General features: G+C 57.1%; 1 protein-coding gene across 1 annotated transcript in view; it reads left to right on the top strand.

Moving 5' to 3' along the window:
* Positions 1–4,109: 4,109 nt before the first annotated feature.
* CAMK2A (calcium/calmodulin dependent protein kinase II alpha) overlaps positions 4,110–17,214 on the top strand; it is a 57,891-nt gene continuing 44,786 nt past the window's right edge. The window contains exon 1 of the mRNA XM_008152210.3: positions 4,110–4,171. Within this exon, the coding sequence (XP_008150432.1) occupies positions 4,110–4,171 (62 nt within the window). The remainder of the gene's footprint in view (positions 4,172–17,214) is intronic.

Genomic DNA, 17,214 nt, shown 5'->3' with positions numbered 1-17,214 from the left:
CCTCCTGTGGGGAACATCTCCGAGGACAGTGCTGCTCCCTGACCCCCCATTTCTCTCCCTTCCGAGCCAAGCCTGGCATTACTACAGTGAATTCACCACATCACCCTCTGCCTCGACCCTCTGCAGGAGCACTTCTCTCTTGGCCCACTTTCCACCGATTCTGCCCCTTACGCTCACTGCCCTTAGTGGGACAGGCCTCGTGGGGACCCTTTGGCTGGCACGTTTCCCGTGGTGCCTGTCCAGGCCCTGCAGGACCCCGAGGCACTTGGGCATGTGCACATGAGCACCTGAGAGGGCTGTGGAAGGTGGACTTAGAGTCAGCTGCCACGGTGCTACTGGGACTCCAATCTCCCCCACCCCCCATCCTTACCATGGCCCAGGAACTTGGCCCTGATCCCCAGTAGTCCCTCCCCATATACAAGGGGTACAGCCTGTATTCATGTTCACATTCCCTATCCTAGCATGTCAGAGCTGTGCTCAGAGCCCTGGAGGGCTCCTATCCCTGGCCATCAGCCCGCAGCATGCAGTCCTGCTCTTGTGTACCGCACACATGTTGCGGATGGGGGCACACGTGCCGGCTCGCATGCCTGCCTTGGCCCTGGGGAGTAGAGAGTCTGGTAGGAACAGTCTCCCCTGATGCAATCATCAACTCATTCTCTCAGCGCCACGGAGGCAGGGCCGGCTCCTTGCTCCCCGCAACCACTGGGCACAGCTGGCAGCCTTTCTGGCACATGGGAGGCAGTGAATTAGCGGTGCGTCTTTAGCAGGGTGGCAGTTACACTCTGGATGGGGGTGATCGTCCAAGGCAGTGTCCACACATCTGTGCTAGGTTCTCCAAGGTTCAGAGGTGTGTGTGTGTGTGTGTGTGTGTGTGTGTGTGTGTGTATGTGTGAAAGAGTTGCCAAGGAGACCTTTTTAGCTTCTTCCCCTTCTTCTCCCCCACCTCCTCTCCAGCCATCTCTCTACCATCAGGATCCTGCAGTCTGGGTCCTGCCCATCCCCCAGGATCCTGTGCCCTGGGTACGGCCAGCGCTGGGACGGAAAGAAGAGTGATGGAGACTGACAGAAGGAAAGGAAGGTAGCGACAAGAAGGGAGGTGAAGAGGAATGGGAGGGGAGATAGGTAGCACTGAGGAAGAAAGGCTGTAGGGAGGGAAGGAAGAAAATGGGGGAAAGGCAAGAAGGAAAAAAGGAGAGCTGAAAAGAGAAATGGAAGTGGAAGAACAGGTGGGTATGGTGATAGTGGTGATGGGCTGGAGTGGAACTGGATTGGCCCTGCCCCCTGAAGCCATCTCCATGGTCCCTGCAGAGTCAGGGTGAAAGCTGGTCGTCTATGCCTCCCTCCCTCATGTCCTCTGAGTCACTGCTGGCTCTTCCTGGGATGACCCTGGGACCTGCCCCATGGGCTCTGCTCTCTTCTGACATGCTCCATTTCCTGGGGGAAGGCAGGAGGAGGCACAGGGTGGTCAGGCCAAGCCATCACCTCCTTTGTTCAGAACATTAGATTCCCATGAATATAGCCTCAGGCCTGTGAGCCCTCTCCCTCTAGCTCCAGTCCTTCGTGCTACAGGAACTGCTGCAAACCAGGCCTGGGCAAGGTGATGTTCAAATCATGAGCTCTACTCCAGTGGGGCCTCAGAGAATGACACCCCAAAGTGCTGGGACTCGAAGATGGTGGAGCTTCCATGGTGCAGAGAGAGCAGTGCGTAGGGAAGTCTTTGGAGTCCCTCAGTAATAACAATTCCTATCTATTGAGTATGTACAGTGTCAGCCACTGGGCTCATCTCATTTCAGCCACAGAATAGCCCTGGAGGGAGGGAACATTTTTAACTCTGCAGACGAAGAAACTGAGGCACAGAGAAGTTAGGATACCTATCCAAAACCACACAGCCTGTAGGGCGTGGAGTTGCTCTAACCACTGCACACTTTCCTCTCCGGAACAATAACTGGGGTGTCCTCCGTGGTTGCTAAGGGCTGTTCCAGCATTTTCATGTATGGAAGCGATCCCTCCTGGGAACCAGTTCCAAGGTCGGGCAGGGAGAGGTGCGGCCCTTCCCCCACGTCCCCATTTACATATCTAGCCTCTAGCTGGTGTTCTGTGCCCGGCCTGCTGCCCACCGGCTGTGAGCCCAGAGCACAGGCTTCTCTTCTTTGCCTCTGAATTGCAACGTTGGCGGCAGAAGCGGGAAGCATATTGTGCACAGAAACAAAACTGAGTGGTTTTTCCTTTTTCTGAAGGTGGTAATGGTACAATTAGTGGCTAAGCCATCACCCCTCCTCCCTTGCTTGCTTCTCCTCCTTCCCCTCTGCCTCCCTCCTGTTTCTCTCCTGGGAAGAAGTGGCTACATCATCCCCACCCTGGACTTCCAGGAATAGGGGTAGAATTTGGGAGATGGGGTACCTGATGTCTCCAGGGACCCCTGGACCTAGGGATGTGAGTTGGGGACCTGCTGGGGTTGGGGATTACCAACAAGCAGACACCATGTCCAGCAAATGAGGTGACCAGTAAGGCAATTTAGAGGTTCTCAGGGGGTGGGCTAGAAACCCAGAGGGTTTGGATCCCATTATCCAACCTGTGTCCATTATGGGCACATGCTGGCATGAGACCTCAGCCTGGTGGGCTGTAAAATGGGCTTGAATGGAGGGAGAGGGTGCAAGGGGTCTGAGATTCTAAGTTCAAGCTGGAGTGATGCAGGTGGTCATGGTCCTGCTTTAGACCTTCCCTTTTCTCTTCTAGAAACTAACAAGAGGCCTCCGCAGCCATGAGCCCGCCCCATCTTCACAGCCTTCCTCTGAGGGGCAGCTTTGTTCTGTTTTGCAGAAAAGGGGCTGAAGGCTCAGAGGGGAGCATTGACTTTCCAAGGGTCACACAGCCAACAAATGTCAGCGCTCAAAGGGAACTCAGATCCTTAGACTCCAGTCCTCTTCCTCCTTAACCCCCCAGGCCTTGGGGTGAGATTTTCGGGCCACAGATATGGCTCCTGCCCTGAAGAGCTGCAGTTGGCAGGGAAAGTACCCACCGGACTTGGGAATGAGGGCTTCAGGGCAGGTCTGTGGCCGCTTCTCTCCATGCCAGGCCGTGCTCCCCTCCCCACTGCCTCCTCCACCTCTTTCACCTTGACTTGAAGCGCCAGCGGAAACTGGGACACGAGCCCCAGGAGACCAGCTCTCCATGGTCCTCCGGGGCATGGGCCGGGGGAGAGGTTATGGAAGAGCCTCAGGAGGGACCAACTGTTACAGCTGTGAAAGGGGGACTTCTTCCCCAAGCTAGAGCACCAGTGTGATGGGCAAAGTGGCAAAGAGCAGAGATAGGAAAAAATAAGAAAAAAGGGCAGAGGGAAAAAAATACAGAGGGGAGCAGAGAGACAGTTATAGAGACTACAGTGAGAGAGAGAGAGAGAGAGGAGAGAGGAGAGAGAGAGATCCCAATGAATTAGCCATCATTTCCCTATAAACCTTAGAACTCCGGTGTTGCCAGGACAACGGGGCAATACCTGTCTCTCCAGAGGAGCTGAAGTTGCCAGGGTAACTGCATCCTGTCTTTCCTGGGGACCATCCTGGAATGTGGCACCCACCATCACCATGGCAACTGCCTTTTTGCCCCATTTAATCCCATCTGAGGGCCCCACAGTTGGAGGTGGGGGAGGTGGGAAGAGAGCAGATCACTTGTGGATGAAGTTTGTTCTCCTCCCCCTCATGCAGTCCTCCCCCTCCCCGTCGGCTCCTCCCCCCCCCCAGCACCTACGGGGTGCTTTGTCCACCTGCCCCCAGCCCACACATGCCTGCAGTATTGTGTACAGGTCAGGCCAGGGCGTCCTGGAGCAGGTTTCGCAGTGGAAGGCAGGCAGGTGTTGGGGAGGCAGTTACCGGGGCAACGGGAACAGGGCGTTTCCGAGTTGGTTGCCATGGGGACCTGGATGCTGACGAAGGCTCGCGAGGCTGTGAGCAGCCACAGTGCCCTGCTCAGAAGCTGGGGGCTCCTCAGTTAAGCCGGTTCTCACTCGGCAGCACGGGCGGGCAGGCGAGTGGCTCCTGGTTCCGGGAGCAGAACAGCAGTGCCCCAGCCCTGGTCCTCCAGCCCTGAGCCTCGCCTGCCCGCACGGCACCAGGATGGCCACCATCACCTGCACCCGCTTCACGGAAGAGTACCAGCTCTTCGAGGAATTGGGAAAGTGAGTTACACCTTAGAGAGTCCTGGAGGGCCCAGGGGCGCTGTGCCATGGGCGGGGGTGTGCACCTGCGGTGTTTCCCGTGCTCACAGAGGGAGGGAGGCTGTATGTGTTCGGGGGCACTTGCATGTGCAGAGTGTCCAGAACTGGCACGGGCATGTTTGTGGGTACACAGATGTGCCAAAACCAGCTGGGCGAGTGTGTGTATAGAGGTGAAGGGTTGATGATGCAGGCCAGTGAGTGCACACACATGTATGCGCGCACACACATCCCATGACCTGGGCGCACACGGATTCTTAGAAACTCGGGGTTAAAAAGGGATTTTCCTGTCAGCTGAGTCCAAGGCTGGAATTCCCTGTGAGTTTCTCTTGAGGTGGCCAACTGGCATCCATTTGGGTACCCCTGGTGACAGAGTTCAGCACCTGCCGGGTAGTCCTTCCTGACTGTAGACAGCTTCCACAACTGCAGAACAGCCAACTTCTCCCTGGAAGCAAATCCTTCCCCCACTCTCCCCTCCCAGCTCCGTTAGGAGCAAGGGCATCGGCACAGCAGGGGTTAATAACTGAGCCAAGGGTGAGGCTCTCTGGGTGTTGGGAGGAGGGGAAGGGCAGCCAGGCAAGTTGGGAGGGGGCACTGCAGCTGCAGGGGCTAGTGGTGTGAGGTGCACCAGTGCTGGTCCTTGGCAAAGTTGTCCAGCCCCAGAGCTCATTTTCTGCCTCTGATGACTGGTGTGGAGAGAAGGGTAGGAAGATGGGGGACAGAAGAGCCCCTTGGGGTAGCCCTAAGGTTATGGAGTGTTAGGGAAGCATTCCTGGATGCCCCCAGTAGAATTTGTGGAAGATGCAGGAATAGATCCAGGGTAAGGGTACAGTTTGGAGACAGTGTGCCCTTTGGGCAAAACAACTCCAGTGCCCTGGGTGTAGCGGCAGGAGTGCAGGGAGAGGGGCTCTGTGAGCAGGGCTGGGCTGCTGTGAGGTCATGAAGTGCACACACAAGTGTTCATTTGGATGTGTGTCGTATAAGGACCGACTCTGGCGTACACTCTGTGCACCGAAAGGGTGTGCGAGTGTTCAAGTGTGTGCACCAGGAGGAGGGGCTGGTGTGTGAAGCCTGAAAATGCAAGTGTGCCCTGCAAGTGTGGATGTGTGCAAGTGGCACAGGGAGTGAAGGTGTGAGTGTGCGTCACATGTATGGCAAGTCAGCTGTGTGCACATCAGCAGGCAAATGTGTGTGAGGTCTGGGCATGGGCAAACATATGTTTGTGTAAGGATGCACATCTGAGACGTAGGCACAGTGGTGTCCCTATGAGGTCTGCACATGCATGTGAGGACCTGGGAACATGCACACAGGAAGGTTTATGTGTGTGCGTGTGAGGCCTGAGCCCACAGGCTAGGGTGGGAGTGTGGGTGTTTTGAGCTCTTGCTGGTGTCTGCATATGTGTAGGAGGTGGGCCTGTGGCTGTGCACAAGTAGGCTGCCTGCGCACACACATTTGCACACTGGGCAAGCCTGACACCTACAGGCACACGCCAGTTCCTTCGTACAGACACCCCTGTGCAGACGTGTGCTCACGCTTGTCTGCAGACTACCTGTCTTTCTGAGTGTGTTTTTGTGCTGGGGGAGGCAGCAGGAACAAAATGTTTAGGGCTGCCCTGGAGGACTGAGGCTGTCTGCCAAACTTGCGCGGGGACCCCCTTCTCAGCTGGTTTCCAGGGCCCATTGGAAGCCGGGATTCCCTGGTTAGCTGGGAGCTGCCTTTCAGGGGGCGCTGGGAAGACTGCGTCGCAGAGTGCAGTGAAATGGAGTTAAAATGTGACTCAGGTGCTCAAAATGACAGTAAAAGTGATGTTTTGCCCCACGAGGAGATGGAGACCATGAAGACTGGGTGCTGTGGGGGCGACTTGGCAGAGAGCCTTCTCAGCCCCGCTGCCTGCCAGGGTGCTTGGAGGGACCGGGGCCACGGCAGCACTTCAGGGGACAGGGAGCCCTGGTGTGTCATGGCAGGAGCGCTGAGGGTGGCAGGCGTGGCCAGGCCTTGTCTAATCAATTTCAGACCTCTTCCTTCCAGAATCATCGGTGCTCTTAACCTTTTCTAGGTCACATATTCCTCCAGGAATCTGACGAAAGGCTAAGTCCACATTCCTCAGGAAAATGCGCAAAACTAAGATATGTTGCATGCAATGTCAGGAGCTTGCAGGACATCAGGAAGGCTGTGGCTGGGCCTCAGGTTAAGGATGCTTGCATTAGAAAAAAGGGGACGAGGACCCACACCTCTGATGCCTGGCTTAAAAAGGCCAGGGTACCACGGGGAGCGGGGGGCGGGGGGTCTTCTCCTCTGCATGACAGCTTCAGCCCAAGAGGCCAGGAGGGGACGTGCCCAGCACAGGGTACAGGCTCTGGACCTCACCACCCACAGCTCAGTGACGTTGGGCAGGCTGTGGCACTTCTTCTCCCCCCGCCCCCCACCTATAATCTGGAGATAAAAAAGGGCTGTGAGGATGAGACGAGATGGTGCGTGTGAAGACGTAGTGACGAGCCGGGCACACAGTGGGCCTTCCAGACAGCATTGCTTCTGGGGACTGGAGCACCAAGGATGCGTGCAGGGCCCATCCTTCAGTTTGGTGACTCAAGGTCCCCGCCAGCCGGGACACTGCAGTCACGACCCAAAGCTGAGCCCCTGTTCCAGGAGCCCACTTCCGATGCCTGGCAGGGTGACTGGCAGAGACAGCTGGGTGGGCCCTACAAGGGGACCTGGGAGCCTTTAGACCTCCTTCGGCAGGGCCCTGGGCTGCCCAGCTGGAGAGGAGGCCACGTGCCTCTTGAGGGCTTCCTGGTGTCCTGGCCGATGCGGTCTGGCTTGTGACTGCAGGCCTTCCTTCGAGGAGCCCAGGGGTAGGGCTGGCTGTGGATGGAACAGAAGCTGCCCCTCTCCAGCTGGGGGTGTGGGCTGGAGTCAGTGCCCTGGGCAGGGGCTTCTCGGGGCCTCTCGATGCCACTGGAGGCAGGTCCCACTGCAGCATGTGAGTCAGATAAACCAGGAATTGATTCCAGGTCGCTGAGAGGGGTGAGGTGGGGCTGTCTCTTGGACCCAGAGCCTCACTCACTCTCCCCTCCCGTGACCCCAATCCTCCTCCCTCCCAGGGAATGAGGGAAATGAAAGCCGGACCTTAGGAGCACAGAAGCTTGTTGGGAGGCAGGCTGCAGCGACGCCAGCTCAGGGTCAGGGGAAGGGGTTAGTTTCCAGGAGGTGGAGAAGGGGGATGCCTCCTCCAGCCTCTGACATTCTCTGGGCTTTGGATCCCACTGCCAGGGGAGGTGAGGGAGGCCGAGCATTGCCCTGCAGCCTGTGTAATCAGCAGGCAGTACAGAAAGAGCCTCTGAAGGAGACAGTGCTTGAGAGAAGGAGAGGGAGGGAGACTGGAGAGCGGGTGCAACCCACTCTTTTCTCTCTAGACACAGAGATCTGAAATTGTCTCAAGGGCGTGTTGGGGTGGGGGAGGGCTTCCGAGGGCCAGCAAGGTTGGCAGAGGGAGGGCAGAGAGCTGGCTCTGGAACCGCTGCCCCCTCTGCTTTGTATTGTGAACCAGACGTGGGCTGGGCTGATCAGGGGTCCACACTGGGGCCCAGAGGCAGCTCCCCGCACTTGGGTGTCCAGGGTCCTGGGTTCCCCTCTGGGGACCCACACTCTAATGTCTGCACAATGTTTAGCTCTCTGGTCCTTCCCGAGCTGTTAGGAGGATCGATGATGTAACACCGGAGGGAGAGGGCACCTGGGCATGGACGCGCCACCCAAAGATGGGCGTGTGCTTTTATTTTGCTCCTAATAACCTATTACATTCACAGCACTTGGGGGCCGGTGAGGCTGTTCTCCACCGATGAGCTCATCTGGGCGGGAGGCAGGGGGCTTACTGATCCATCTCACAGGTGAGCAGACTGACGCTTGAGCAGGTGGGACAACTGGATTAGGGGACTGGGGACAGGGCTTAGACTTGCATGTAGGTCTCCAGCACCTGCATTCGGGGGAAGGTTGATGAGAGGGTCCCCTCCTGGTGCTGTGTCTGGGGAACACTACTAGGAAGAGGGGTGGTGGCCTGGTGGGTGAGGGGACTCTGAGCTGTGGCTTGTTTTCCAATCAGGATTCTGCCTCTCATTTACTGGGCCACCCTGGATGGATCCCTTGTCCTCGGTGTCCCTCAACTTTGCCATCTGTATAATGGGATCGGAATAACTTTGCAGATGCTAAAACGCCCCCATTAGAGTTGCTGTCCTCTTTCGGCTCCCTCTGTGGGAGGCACACACGGGAAATTTCAGACTCCCAGAACCTCGGGACTGGAAGGACCATAGCACAGATGGTGAAGTCAATACCCACAGAGAAATGGTTTGCCCAAGGCCACAGGGCGAGGCCGTGGCAAAGCCAGGGGAGGGGGCCCGATGATGTGCAGGGGCCAGAGGCCAAGAATGGAAAGTTGGGGTGCAGGTCCTCAGGAGGGGGTGGCAGGGACAGGGGAGGGTACAGCCTTTCCTCCCCCGCTGCAAGCCATCAGAGCGGCAGGCACGCACATGTTCTGGTGCATGCGGCAGCCCTCCGCCCCCACGCAACCGCCCCCACACAGGCTGAGACACACTGACACTCTGCCGAGCCGCCCGCCTGCCCGCCTCCCTGCACAGGCACACAGTGACACTGCTGCCAGCACCCCTGCAGGCTGGGGCCCTGGCTCTCTCAGCGGGTGAGGGCAGAGCCCTGGGATGCAACACCAGCATCCTTTCGCTAGTGCGCGCGCACACACACGTACACACATGCACATGCACATACACACACATGCGTACATATGCATGAGGGCACACACACACTGGCTCCAACTGGGCTTTAAGTACAAGTTTACCTCCCAGTGCAGAGAGAGCAAGATGATACTTGGCCGGGCTATTGGGCTCTCTCTCTCTCTCTCTTTCTCTCTCTTTTCCTCCTCTCTATCTCTATATCTCTATCTCCCCTTCCCTCTCTCCCTTTCTCTGTGTCTCTCTGGTCTCTGTCTCTTCTATCTCTTTTTCTTTCTCTCCCCTGCCCTGTCTTTGTGTGGGTCTCTTGGCCACAGTTCACCCTCTCCTGTGTGCATGTTGCCCATGTCACGTTCTCCTCGGAGCTTCTCTGTGGCACGGTAGGAAACCCCTATCCCAGCCTGGGGCAGCCCCCAAGCATGTCGAAACCGGCTGAAGCACAGCCCAGGCTCTCTGGGTGCTGGTGTGGCGTGGCTGCCCCCCAAGACATCAGGTGGGGCTGTAAGGCCAGTGGGATTTTCTGTGCTGGAGAAGGTTGAAGGCCCTGGTGTCTTGGGGATCGCGTAAAAGGAGAAGCATCTATGACTCTGGCATCTACTCAACAAGTGTTTCCTGAGCCCATACTCTGTTCCCAGCAGGCGCCACATGCAAGACTTGCGATTTAATGGGAAGCTGACATGAATTAAATCACCCCAGAAATTATTTAAATGCAACCGGACAAGGACTATGAGCACAAACATGGAGCTATGAGCTACAGAGACCCCAAGTAGTTGGGGTAAGGAAGGTATCAGGGAAGGCTCCCTTGAGGAGGTGACATTGGGAAGCTGGAGGCTGAATAAGAGTTAATCAGAGGGCAGAGGTGGAAGAGTGTTCCTCAGAGTGGGAACAGCACAGGCAAAGGCTCTGAAGTGTGTATTTTGATGGAACATGTCAGTCCTGGGGAAATGGAGGGTCTCACTCGTCTTAGACCTGCTCAGCCTGCCCCCAACTTTTGGATTCCTGGAGCCTAAGAAGGAATATTAAAAACCTGCTGATTGTCTAGAAGACAGGGCCAGGCAGGGTGTCGGAGGTCTGGAAGCCACGTCAAGGGAGAGAGGGCTAAGGGGCTGGGGGACTTTAGCAGGAAGAAGGGACCCCTGAGGTGGGGGGTGTCCTCTCCCCTCATCTCTGCAGGGATGTCCTGGGGCCCTGGGGCAGAGAGCAGACTGCTCTGCGTGGCCCCGGGAGGCAGAGCGGGACCCAATGTGTAGAGTAACGGGGAGGTGGATTTCACCTCAACGAAACAAAGAACCTTCTAACGGTCAGAACTGCTCCTCTGTCCCCTACATGGACATGCCCTCTGGAGACAGTGCACACTCACAGCCCTGTCCCACCCCTGCGCCTCTGTTTCCCCTCCTGCCCACATCCCGGCCCTCGCCCGGTGAGATGCTTTGCTGCATGTGTGCAGTGGGAGATGGGTCAGGGGCCAGAATATCCCCGGTCCCACTCAGAATAGTGGAGTGAGGCGTGCGCCCTGACGTACAGATGGAAAACTGAGGCCCAGAGAGGGCCAGAGACTTGCCCGAGGTCACACAAGCCAGTGACACAGGGGACCTGGGCACATTATTCGCCACTTTCCAGTCCGGCATTTGGCCCTTGGAGCGCCGCTCTCTGAACCCCTGGGAGCCTTTGGGGTGTGAGGCGGACGGAGCCAGCCAGGAGGCCCTCTGAGGCTGGGGAGGGAGCAGCCCCTCAGCACCCCCCTGCTCTGCCTGCTCTGGTCCTGTCTCCAAGTCCCGCGAATATTTCTTTCAGTTCCCTTTTTGTAACCCATTCAAGAAAACCCAGGCACAGCCCAAACAAGGAACTTCTGTTGGCTCAATGTTCCCTGCAGCAAACAGAATCTTCCGGTCCCCAGGCCTTCTGTGTCCCCCACAAGGCTTCTGCTGGGTTGGCGTGGGGCAGGCCCGGGGGCGCGGGACAGCTCCAACACACAATGTCCCTGCGGCATCTTCTGGAGCCTGAGAGTGGGCGGCTGCAGCCGGGCTGGGAGGAGGGACGCGCGGTTTCTGTAAGAGGGCCTAGGATTTTCTGGCTGTAAAATGCTGTCATTTGTGGAGTTCTGGGCAGAGCTGCTGTGGCGAGCTGGGGAGAAGGGAGAGAAAGCCAAGCAGAGGGGGTCCTGAGCCCCCAACCCCTATCTCCTCTGCTCTGTTGGCCATTCGGGGACTTGCATAGCTACGTTTTGTTCGTTCGTTATCAAGAAAGGGTACTGTTGCTTAAAAAGAAATAAAGAAAAAGAGAGAGGGGGGACTTAAAAATGATCAACAGGTGATTTCACAGATGAGTAAACTGAGGCCCACAAAGGTGAAGGGATCTGCTTAAAGTACATAGAGGTTGATGCTGTGGGAGCAGGGCAATCCTTTTGTTTCCGAGCAAATCTGACACCAGTTTTTTAACTGTTTTGGGCATCTAGGAGCCCTCACAGACTCTCCTATGAGCCACGGCCACTCTCCCCAGAAAAATGCACCTCCCTGTGATGCACACAGAATGTTGTATATTACTTCCCACAGGTCCCCCTACTCTAAAGCCTACCTGTGGACCCCCAAGTGAGGGGCCCCTCTGATCTGAGAGTATGGGTATTGGAAAGAGCACTGGAAGAGGAAGCAGGAATACTGGGTTCAAGGTCTTGGCCTCAGTTTCTCCATCTATGGATTGGGGAGATGGTAGACCTCTGTGGTAAGATATTACAAGGCATCCAAGCTTCTGATGCAGCCACCTGTGGCCCACGCTGGCCCCTTGTGGAGCTGCTCCCACGGCCTACCCCAGCTCTGTCCCTTTCCGCAGACATTCTAACCCTGTCTGCTCTGGGTTCCACGGGCCCAGGCCTTGCTCTGTGCTGAGTGATCAGATCCGCTGACTTGGCCATGCGTTACTGGCCACCAAGAGGTTTTGGATGCGAATCCTCCCACAGATAGCAGGTCTGTCTGCATTTGACCAGGCACTTCTGAAACCACCCTCATCTCAGAGAGGTGGAATGCTTAGGTGTCTTCACTGACAGTGGGGAGGCCTTTGGGGAGAAGACTGGACTTTGGTTGTCGGTGCCTGTCACCAACATCCAGACAAGATGGAGTAGCTAGGAATCTGGGGCTAGAATTCTGGAGAGAGGGGGGCTAGCTAGAAGCAACTTTCCATCTTGAATGATGGCCAATGGCTTCCACCATTTTTTTGGGGGGGGGGATGGAAGGGGGACTTACCGAATGCTTTGTGAAACTGACGAAAAAGATGCATCCTCTGCTCAGAACAATGCACAGACACAGAATTATGTTATTAAAATTGCACGTGTGTTCACGAATGCCCAGAGCCTCCCCAGAGATCCCAGCTAATGGCCTGGGTAGATGGGATGAAGGGGAAATGGTAAGAGAATGATGGAGAGAGAACTGGGAACAGCGGTGCTGGGAGGAAGAGGACGAAGTGAACACAATGCCAGCGATGGGGGGGGGGGGGGGGTGCCAGGGAGATGCCATGACCCAGAAACCAAAACTAGAGGGGGGCTCGAATCTGGGTGGTCAGTGGGGCCAAATGCCACCTGATATGGGGAGGCAAGGCCGATCAGCAGCAGTGGGGCCGAGGCTGGGGGTGGGGGGGCACTGGGTGGGCGGGCCTGGCACAGCTTTTCTCCCAGGGAGCCCGGGGGTGGGAGCCAGATTGTGGTGGGTTCACGGAGTGTGGGAGGTGGGAAGAGGAGGCGGCGGATGTCGGACACTTGTTCTGGAAGTTTGGCAGCAAGGAAGGGAGGAAGGAAGTGGCCCAGTCGAGAGAAAGGTTCTTAGTTTTAAATTTATTTGTTTTTAAATATTGGGGGCAGGGTGGCTGTTTATTTTTCCAGAATGAGGGAGACCTGGGTGTGTTGGAGGAAGCAGCCAGTGAAGTGAAGACCCTAAAGGCTGGCAGGACCCCTGGCAACCAGACCTCCAAGGAGTACAGAGTGGAGTGTGTGTGTGTGGGGGGGTTGTGACATTAACATGTCCCTGTCTGCTGAGACCCGCAGGCTCTGGGTACTCGGGGGAAGGTCAGGGGTTCCTCCAGAGGGTATTGGGAGTGACAGTCTTGGGTAGCAGGCATCTCTCCCCATCCCTACGGAGTAGAGGCTCCCACAAATGGCTCAGAAGGAAGTAGGATTGGGGCTCCTCGTCTCCATCTTTCAAATAGGGAAACTGAGGCCCAGAAGGATAAGCGAGCTGGTAACCGACCTGGGTGAGGACCCAGGTCTTCCCACTCCCCATGAAATGCTCCCGGTGCTGCACCTAACTGCCACGTCAGCATTTTAGGGCGTTTCAGGCCAGAGAGGGTGATGAACCCCTGTGGGCTGGCAGCCAGCAATTCCCAGGACACACGCCTGCCAGGCAGCCAGAGAGCAATTTCCCCGTGTGATTCCTGCTTTTCACAGCCCATTAGCACGTTCCCACATTCTCAGCCGTGCTGGACCCACTCTTACCGTGCGCCCTCTCCATCTGTCGGTTGGAGAGGTTGGAGAGCCTGGCATGGCCTCCTTCCCGCTCACATTCATGACCGCACCCCCCCCCCCCACCGGGGCAGGCTGCTGTGTTTGGGGGAGCAGCCCCTCCTCACCACGGCCCCCACCTCCTCTCCTAGCTTGCTTCATCCCTGAGCTTGGCAAACAAGGTCCATTTTGTTTCTGATGATGCCAGCTGTTCGCATCACCTCGTAGGTAATGATGCCTATAAAAGGCGTTGTTCCCCGAGCATTGACTGTACTCCAGGGACGGTGCTAACCCATCGCATACCTTATTATCATCGAGTCACTGGAGAGAGCTGCACGGGGTGGGCACTGCTCTTACCGGATTTCACAGGGCACAGAGGGGCTCCCCAAGGTTAAGGCACCTGCTAGTAAGCGGCTGAACCACGATTTGAACTCTGCTTGCTCTGGTTCTGAGGAACCTGTCATCCACATAGAACTTCACTATCCAGCGCGGGATCACTCGCCACCTACAGTTATTTCAGTGAGAGAGAATGAAACGTTCAGCCCTGCAGTCCTACTAGCCACATGGCGAGTGCCACAGTCACAGGAAGCTAGCCACTGCCCGTTGGACAACGCAGACTCACTCCATCGTCACACACAGCAAGTTCTGCGGGGCGGCGCTGGTGTAGAATATTAAAGACGGAAAGGCCTCTGCTAGTTAGCCTCCTCCAGACCCCACCCCGTGCTGCAGATGAAGAAACTGAGGCCCATTGATGCCACCCCCTGCCCAAGACCTCCCAGCACGACTGAGGCCTGAGATTCTGACCCCCCAGTGTCTCTCTGTCTCACACTCACCCCTCCCTGCCCACATTCTGTGACCCTCCTGGTAACGCGGATACACACTTCAAACCCCAGGGTGACGCATCTGTGCTTTGTCCCACCCAGAGCCACAGGGCATCACGGACACCAGGGCGCTGACAGGGCTGCCGACACACACCTGTGAGCAGACACGTTCCCTTGACCCCTTTGCAACCAGGACACTTTCCCAGGCACTCCCAGGACCCTCCCATGACACCCTGCTCCCACACAGAGCCCTCACAGGCAGGCCTCATCCCTTCCTCTTGGGAGCCCTGGTCACTTCCTCCGCCCTGCCCTCCCCACCTGGGCCTCCTCGCCTCTCCCGCTCTGTCCTGTTTCCAAGCTCCTGCCTACCCGCTTGCTGGCCACCTGCTCAGCTCAGGGCCGGGGGAGGAGTGGGCTGGCTCTTCTGTTTGCCAAGGCAGCTGCCTGTGGCCACTCGCTCACGCTGGACCAGAATGCAGAAACATGCCCTTCTGCAGCAGCAGATAAAAGAGGAGGGAGTTAGGGCAGCAGGCTCGCTGCCCCCGCTCTCATGTTTCCTATAGATTTCCCCTGCCCCTCCTCCCCCTGATCCCAGCACCTGGGCAGGCAGGGAGGAGCCTTCCCACTCTGGACACAGGTCCGAGGCTGCCCAGGTAGAAAGAGGGGTTCAGGTCCTTCTTCCCCCGTTTGCAGCTTTCTGTGCCTGGCACTGTGCCCAGAGTTTTGTATTTGTCTCCCTTAATCTCCCCAACATAGCCAGGAGGCACATGCTGTTACTGTCCCCATTTTATAGGAGGAGACAGAGAGGTGCGGCACCAAGTTCAATATCACACAGTCGGGTGGGGGTGAGTCATGATCGGACCACAGGGCTTTGTGAGCCCAGAGCCCCTGCTCTTGAGTCACGTTCTCTTGCCGTCGGTGAAGCTGGAAGAGCCTATGCAGGTGACCTGGGTTCTCTCCACAGCTTTACTAGGAATTTGCCTGCTCCCTGAGGCCTCAGTTTCCCAATCTGTTAAATGGGAGACCAGAATTCCAATCAAGGTTCCAGAAGGAGGTTAGCAATGGACGTGCATTGAAGGGAGGATGCCTCCCGGGTGTGTGAGGCCCGGGTGCTCTGGATCAGTAGCGCTGCACTGGTTTTGATAAACTCTGAGCATCTGCTGAAAGCCATGCACCTTTGCCCCAGAAAAACAAAAAAGAGGCACAGGCTGTCCCTCGGGGGTACAGGACCCTCACAGCAGCCCCATCCACGGCCTGGACCTTTAGTCAGAACCTGGGGTTTACTCCAAAGCTCAGGGCTGTGTTCTGAGGAGGAGGTCGAGCCCTTCTCCTGTTTTATAGGCGGTGCTCTCGGACCTCAGCTCCTGGAACAGAGCCAGGTTCATGGGGCCTCCGTGCTCAGAGCCCCAGGTGACGCCCATCAATGCTGATTTCTAGGACGGGGCGGGCATCAGGCAGGACTTCCCCAGAAGGTGGGCAAGACAGTGCCAAGCTGGCTGGGACAACATGTTGGATTAAAATAGATTCCCTGGGCCCCACTCAGAGGTCTGAACAGGGCCTTAGAATACACATTTTTAAAACACCCCCAAGGGGTTCTGAAGCAGTCCGTTGGAGAACCACTGGTTTAAGGTCTTTACCTAGAATGGGGCTTTATTTCTCTGGTGGGGAAACTCTCTCCCTCCCTCCCATAGGAATTGAACTCCAGCTCGGACCACGCAGGGCCTGGATGCTGGTGAGCAGCACTGAACCCGGCCCTGCACTCGGGAGCGTAGAGCCTCCTCCTTCGCCGCCCTGTCTCTGCCTGGAGATCTCGGAACCTTTCCCGGAAGTGGCCACTTGCACCAGCCTCTCTCCTGGGGCCTTTGAAAATGGTGGCTGAGCAGGGGCCCCGAGCAGGGACCTGAAGGTCTATGGGTCCATCCCCGGCCTGGGGAGCATGGGTACCTTTGAGAGGCACGTTGGGCCCTATGTTCCTCAGACGCCTGTTCCTGTTCCTGACACCCCTGACTGAAAACCCTCTCCCTCGCTCATTCCAGTCCGTCTCACTGTTGCTCAAATCTACCTCCTCTTCCTGCAAATGACATCTATGGGTAGCAGCCACTGGGTACCCGGGCACGGGGGGTGGAAAAGCTACTTCGGGCCCTGGCCCTCGGGAGCTCACTGTCAGCCGGGGAAGACCACCTGACCAGCAGCCACACACCTAAGCTAGAGTGGGGGGGGGTCTCGGCGTCTGGGAGAGCCAACCAGAGGCTCCGTCACAGGACGCTCCCCAGGGAGGGTGACCGGGTCCTGCTGCTTTACTCTGGTGCAGGGCGGGCAGGGGCTGCACACCCCGGGGAGGGCCTGCTGCTGTGCGAGACTCTCCGTCTGCCCGTGAGTTCTGGCTTTCTCCAGCTTCCTCCCAGGTCGTGTGTCCTAGTCTCCAGCTTCCTCCCAGCTCTTTCTTCTCATCTTTCTCCACAGTGTCCCACCACTCCCTGCAGGCTCCCTCATGCTGCCCAGACACAAAGCCAGGGACACGATGCCCAGGGTCTGTGCAGAGAGGGCATCTGTGCCGGCCTGCTGGCTTCCTCGGTGCCTGCCAGCGTCCTTCTCTGTCCCCACCAGCCTTATCTTGGTGGCTGGGATCTGCTCATAGGCTTAGGAGGAGACCAACATTTGGAGGATACGATGGAGTGTGCCCACGGCAGGAGCCTGGACGTGCAGGCCAGGAAGCGGCAGGCTCAGTGGTGGGGGAAAAGCCAAAAACCTGGGAACGCAAATAGCTGAGTTCTTGGTGCGGCCCTGCCTGGAACGCGCTGTGTGACCTCGTGCAATCTACGTGGAGCCACACGGAAGCTGAAGTCCTGCGTCCCACTCCATACTGGACGCATCAGAATTTGCATTTTAGCAAGACACCCGGGTCCTTTGTATGAACCTTAAAAACGGGGAAGCCTGCCCCGCAGACTTGCTTCTTGCCATTAGTCA

Source organism: Eptesicus fuscus, chromosome 6 (assembly GCF_027574615.1).
Source record: "Eptesicus fuscus isolate TK198812 chromosome 6, DD_ASM_mEF_20220401, whole genome shotgun sequence".
NCBI classification, from domain to species: Eukaryota; Metazoa; Chordata; class Mammalia; order Chiroptera; family Vespertilionidae; genus Eptesicus; species Eptesicus fuscus.
This window is presented reverse-complemented; position numbering and strand designations above follow the sequence as displayed.